The 6045-nt window shown below is 38.8% G+C and overlaps 1 protein-coding gene across 16 annotated transcripts in view; it reads left to right on the top strand.

Annotated features, from left to right (window-relative positions):
- Positions 1 to 1760: 1760 nt before the first annotated feature.
- LOC114319594 (uncharacterized) overlaps positions 1761 to 6045 on the top strand; it is a 66056-nt gene continuing 61771 nt past the window's right edge. For 6 of the 16 annotated variants that reach the window (XR_014332403.1, XR_014332411.1, XR_014332409.1 and 3 more), the window contains exons 1-3: positions 1763 to 2152; positions 2988 to 3065; positions 3510 to 3649. Coding sequence is in view for 1 of the 16 variants with exons in the window: in XM_082873901.1 (XP_082730027.1) it covers positions 3737 to 4165; positions 4257 to 4874 (1047 nt within the window). In the remaining 15 variants the exon portion in view is untranslated. Of the gene's footprint in view, positions 2153 to 2987; positions 3066 to 3509; positions 4166 to 4256; positions 5068 to 6045 lie in introns of those variants that run through there. The other 10 variants (XR_014332398.1, XR_014332404.1, XR_014332402.1 and 7 more) reach the window with 4 other exon arrangements.

Genomic DNA, 6045 nt, shown 5'->3' with positions numbered 1-6045 from the left:
TCAAACAACAATTATAGAGATCACTAATTTTAAAACTCTAAAAAGACCACTAATGACATGGCACTCAATAAAAAAAGAAAAAAAATACAATACTAAGGCCAAAACATCAAATCATTCCTGGTGGGACCCACTGCCACATCATTAGTGATAGCACTAATTAATGCTCTCACTCATCTTCCCCCACTCAAATTGTATGTTAGTTAGAAACCTTGTAGAGAAAACAAATGATGACTAGTTGGTGATCAATAGCCGACTCCGTATTTCTTTTTCTTCATTTGGAACATTATTCATTAACCCATAAAGAATTTAGGTTGTTTATTGGTGTGGTCACACATGAGATCTAACCGGTTAGGTTGTCACATAAATAATTTTAAAAAATATAAATACTTTTAAAAATTTTGAAAAATTATTAAAAAAATAAGCCTGCAGTGTAGATTTAAATTTAATATAACGTTTCAAATAATTTTTTCAAACTTCATAGCATTAGTGATAATTTTTGCTTGACTTTTGGCCACTCTTTTGTTTGCTTGAAAAATTTGGTGATTTTGGCGACCATATTCCAACACTAATTAGTCTCAATCATTAGATCCGAATGAGTCGTTAGATTCAAATGAAGAGAAAATCCATTTGTTGATTAATAATGAATAAAAAGCTATTACCTGATTATAAAATTGATTTTATTTTTCCATTAATAGCTTGTTTTTTCAATCGAATAACAATCATTATAACAAAAAGAGTCTTTAGAGATGAAAATTAATGACGAAAATAAATTTTGTCACTAAGGACGTACCTTTTCATAAAGAAAATAATATTTCGTCTCCAAATGTATCATTTTTAGAGAGAAAAATAAAAATTCATCACCAATCTACATATATAATAAAAAAATTAGGTGACAAAATTATTTTTCGTCATTATTTTTATTTTTTTGTCACCAAAGATTTTCCCGCTAATTTTTTGGGGTGGCACCAAAATTTTGAGACTTTTGGTGAAGAAAAAATTGATCACCAATTATAAAATTATTCGTGACAAATATATTTTCGTCACAAATAATTTTTAATATTTTGATATCATTTAGTGAGAAAATTATTTTCGTGGTCAATAATTTTTTCTTTTGGTGAATAAATAATTTTGTCACCAATTTCGAAGGAAAAATTAAGTGGCAATGAAAAATAAAATAGGCTACTAATTTTTTCCCACCTTTTTATCTAGCTGTTTTCACTAATTTTTTTCACCTTTTATCTAGCTGTTTCCCTCCCTCTCTCTCTCAAAACACACACACAACACACGCACAATAACTCCTTCCTCCTATCTACCCTTGCTACTTCCTGCTGTCGTCGCCCCTTCTCATCATTTAATACTGCCATGGACATCGCATCCCTAAGCAAGCATATTGTTCTCTCTCTGCTCTTGTAATGACTAAAAAAAAAAATTTCAAAATTTAAATGATGTGTATTTATTTTCCAAAATTGATGGATAGAACGGCGTTCATTTTAGTTTATAGCAGAATTTTGGTGTTGAAGTTTTGGATTTTAAGACCTATGACATTGTAATTTAGATTTATGTATGTAAATCTTACTTAACTGTTTAATCATTTTTAATTATATAAATGGTAAGGACCATCTTGAGTCCATCTAAAATATTTTGTAATATAATCTCAATTAAAAATTTATTTTAAATTATTAAATTTCATTTTAGACCTAATTGATTGAATTATGTTTCATCCGTAATTACTTGTTATTGTTATTATAAGAGGCTTGCGAATACTTATGATGTTGTTATTATAAGAGGCTTGCGAATACTTATGATGTGTATCACAGTAAACGAAATGTATAGATAGATAATTATTTTCAAGGATCGTTGTTTCTAGACCCTCCTGGGTGGAACTCTCTTTATCCACGCACCAGTAATTTCTAAGGTTAGGGTTTTTCACGATCCAACTAGGGTTTTCAATTCAGAGGGAGAGAGAGAAGAAGAAGAAGAGAAGAGAAGAGAAGATTAGCACAGCAATGGGGAGGTACAGAAGCCGAAGCTGAAGCTACAACCCAAGGCTTAGCAAGCGATACGACGACCCTCGCGAATCCAGGTCTCGTAGAGACCGACGCTCCCCTGCCCCTTCTGGTCTCCTCGTTCGCAACATCTCCCTCGACGCCAGGTCTCTCTCTCTCTCTCTTATTTTTTTTATCATCCTTCAATCCCTTGATCTATGTATATATATATATATATCCATATTTATATAATTATTACTGTAGTGTGTTGATTTGTGGTTTGTAAGTTTGCATTTAAATTTTGGGATGGTTTGATGAGTAAAATCGTTTAGCAATTTTGGGCATTTGATGAATGAGAAAAATGTTGGCTGGATGTGAACAACCAAATAGGTATTGTATAGATTCACCAATAGTTACAGGGGCTACCTCAAGTATTTGATTCTTTGTTGTTTAGCATTTCATTGTTACGTTTTCTCATGAATTTATAGTGGGTTTAGCAAAAACTTTTTTGTCCCAATTTGTATGGGTTCAATCTAATGTCAATATGATCCACGGCACTGGAGTTCATTTTTTCAGTATTCACAATCTTTATGAACTTAATGGGATTTGCGGTTGTGGGTGTAGGGGATGGGTAGGTTGACATGGGAACCTTATGTAGGAATTGGCAACGGGGCAGGGTCAAAGAGCCTTTTGCCTATTGATCCATGTTTCACCTCTCGAGGCTCACATGTGGTTAGAGAACATGGAGAAGGTGATGTAGTGGTGATGTGGTCGAGCCACATGGCAAGTGGAGCCGTAGACCCATATACCCAAATTGTTATTTCCTTTTGTCTTTTTTGGTAGGTGAGTTTTTCTTCTAAATATGTAAAAAGTATCAGTTTAAACCTCGAGCTTGTCATTATATGATTGTTTTAAATGTTATTATTCTCTTACACTCTTAATAAAAAAAATATATAAAAAAAAAGAAGAGGAAATCTAATGATTCTCCTTGCTTCCTTACAGGCCAGAAGATCTTCGAATCCCATTTGAACGATTTGGTCCGATAAAGGATGTTTATCTACCTAAGAATTACTACACTGGGTATGATTATTTTAGCTTTTATATTTCCGTGTGTTTTTTTTGTTATGTTGTTTGTTATCAAATATCTAGAAAGTTCTACCTATTCCAAAATATATATATATGTATATAATAATTGAAACAATAAAAGAAGCAACCCACATGGGTCTAGCCGTGCTCTTCCATCAATACTCCATAGGCTCGGCCAAAGATGGCTTGGTTTACTATTTACGAATAAGGCGCTGTTGTGAAAAAATAATAAAAGATACCCCGGATAAAGACGTGAATGATGATGATATCTTCTGGGTATCTGGGAATTTTGAGGACTAACAAGCCCAGATTCCTGGTCACAGAATAAATTGGAATAAGGGTGTAACCGGTAGGGTTACCTCGGCTTCATTGCATGCTTTTCTTATACTTTGGTTTTCACTTATTGAACCGAACTAACTGTTGTCTTCCTTCATGCAGATTTGAACTTTCTCAAGTCCTAATACAGCTACCCCGACTTGAATGTTCTTCGCGTTGCGCTGCGATATCCAAACCGGAGTTGGACCGAGCTACTGAATTTTGAGCCGACCTACCGATACAGTGGCAAACGAAAGACCAAGGTAACTGACTTCTTGTTGGAAGCCTCTCCTAAACCAGACCCATCCTTGCCTCAAATCAATCTCATCCCACTAACCGCCGAACAAGAAATGGCCAAGAAACGAGCTGTGGGGGTCCTCCTGATCGAAACAAACCAACCTGAGGTACCACCAGCCGGTCAGACTCAGGAGACCGTGGTGGCCCTTCTATCCCATCAACCCTCATCTCGTCCAAACAAGCGTGCTCAGACTTCCACGACCGAGCCACGCCTTGTTGATGAAGAAGATACCATCCTTCCGCTAAGCCCTTCACCGAGCCCACAACCGGAGCGCTCTGATCGAACTAGCTCTTCTAAGTGGGCTCCAAAGATCACTTTTCAAAACCGTGCTATCACGGATTCTGACTCAGTGGTCGCAGAAAAAGACCACCTGATGGCATTCAACCTGGCTAAAGGTGTTTGCCTTCCAGCCGACATGAGGCACCACGACCACCTAACCGAGCTGAAGGCCCTTCGCTCATCCACAAAATCAATGGTGCTGGTAAGTTGCCCGTTTACTTATTTTTTTCAAAGAAATTTTTATAACTTTCAGCTCGGTTATATTGAAAAAGTGTCTTACCATCCGTTTGCAGGCCATACAGAAAAACCACATCGCTCACAAGCGAGTGTTGGAACTTCGAAAAACTACTAGGCAAGCCATGGTTGAGGCAAATGAAAAGGCGGCCGAGCTGAAAGTGTCCCAACAGAAGGTGGCCGAGCTAGAGACCGAGGTAGCTCGGCTCACTGGGCTAGTTACCTCGGTTGATGCTGATAAACAGAAGGCCCTTGCCGTGATGAAAGATAAATACTTGCGCGAGCTGGCCAAGCTTGAAGGAAAAAAGAATGCCGAAATAACAAAGCTTGAGAAGAAGCTAGAGGACGCAGAAGACCGCGGTTTTAAAGAGGGCGAAGCCCTGTACATCAAGCAGTGTGAAGCTGCGAAGGACCTGTTCTTCAAATGCGGGTGGAGGGCGGCCGTGGTACAGCTCAGTCAGGGTCCAGAGACCGAGGTCTTCAATCCTCCTCCATACTTTATACCGAGCTCTATGGCGGAGTACGCTGCTGCCATTCAGCAAAAATTTCTGGAAGAGGATGAAGATGAAGCTCCAGAAGACAACACTCAGCCTGGTCGGCAGTCTACCTCCCCAACTCCAGAGGTCTCCATCCCGCCTTTGCCTGCTGATGCGGATCTTTCAACTGAGCTTAACTAAGAGGTGCCTGCCATAACCGAGCTACCCCTGGGTGAAGACCGCGTTGTTCTTGATACTGATTTAGATGACCTTTTTGCTTAATCTCTGTAATTTCTTCTTTTTGCTGTTGGAAAGAAAAAACTGTAACCGGGCTGAGGTCCTTTTGTACTTGTTTTGAATTTTCAATGAAAGCTTCTCTTGGTTTCAACTGTTACCTCGGTTTACTTTCATGCGTATACTTACTTTCTAACTGTAATTTGAGTAAGGTATAACATTCTCCGGCCGAGATACTTTATCTCGGTCTTAACTTTGCAATTTGACTGGCCATACCTGCCAACCTTTTTCCAGCCAACCACTCTTCAGCCTTGATCTTTATCTCGGTTGAAGAGTACTAAGTGTTGGTTTTTTCCGCCAACCACTCTTCAGCCTGAGTCCTAATTTCGGTTGAAGAGTACTAAGTGTTGGTTTTTCCAACCAACCACTCTTCAGCTTGAGTCCTTATCTCGGTTGAAGAGTACTAAGTGTTGGTTTTTCTAGCCAACCACTCTTCAGCCTTGATCTTTATTTCGGTTGAAGAGTACTAAGTGTTGGTTTTTCCAGCCAACCATTCTTCAGCCTTGATCTTTATTTCGGTTGAAGAGTATTAAGTGTTGGTTTTTCCAGCCAACCACTCTTCAGCCTGAGTCCTTATTTCGGTTTGAAGAGTACTAAGTGTTGGTTTTTCCAACCAACCTCTAAGTTGGTTTTTCCTGCCAACCTAGAGTAAAGTGTTTGGTTATTCTGGCCAAACGTCCTGCAGCCTGGATCCTTATCTTGGGCTTAGGAGGGGTATTGGTTTTTTTAGCCAACCTCTAAGTTGGTTTTTCCTGCCAACCTGGAGTGAAGTGTTTGGTTATTGCGACCAAACGTCCTGTAGTCTGGATCCTTATCCTGGGCTTAGGAGGGGTGTTGGTTTTTCCAGCCAACCTCTAAGTTTGTTTTTCCTGCCAACCTAAAGTAAAGTGTTTGGTTTTTCTTGCCAAACTTCCTGCAGCTTGGATCCTTATCCTGGGCTTAGGAGGGGTGTTGGTTTTTCCAGCCAACCTCTAAGTTGGTTTTTCCTGCCAACTTAGAGTAAAGTGTTTGGTTTTTCCTGCCAAACTTCCTGCAGCCTGGATCCTTATCCTGGGCTTAGGAGAGGACAAAGTTGGTT

This window comes from Camellia sinensis, chromosome 6 (genome assembly GCF_055761805.1).
Source record: "Camellia sinensis isolate YWXY chromosome 6, ASM5576180v1, whole genome shotgun sequence".
Classification (NCBI taxonomy): Eukaryota; Viridiplantae; Streptophyta; class Magnoliopsida; order Ericales; family Theaceae; genus Camellia; species Camellia sinensis.
Note: the sequence above shows the minus strand (reverse complement) of the source record. Positions and strands in the feature narration are given on the sequence as shown.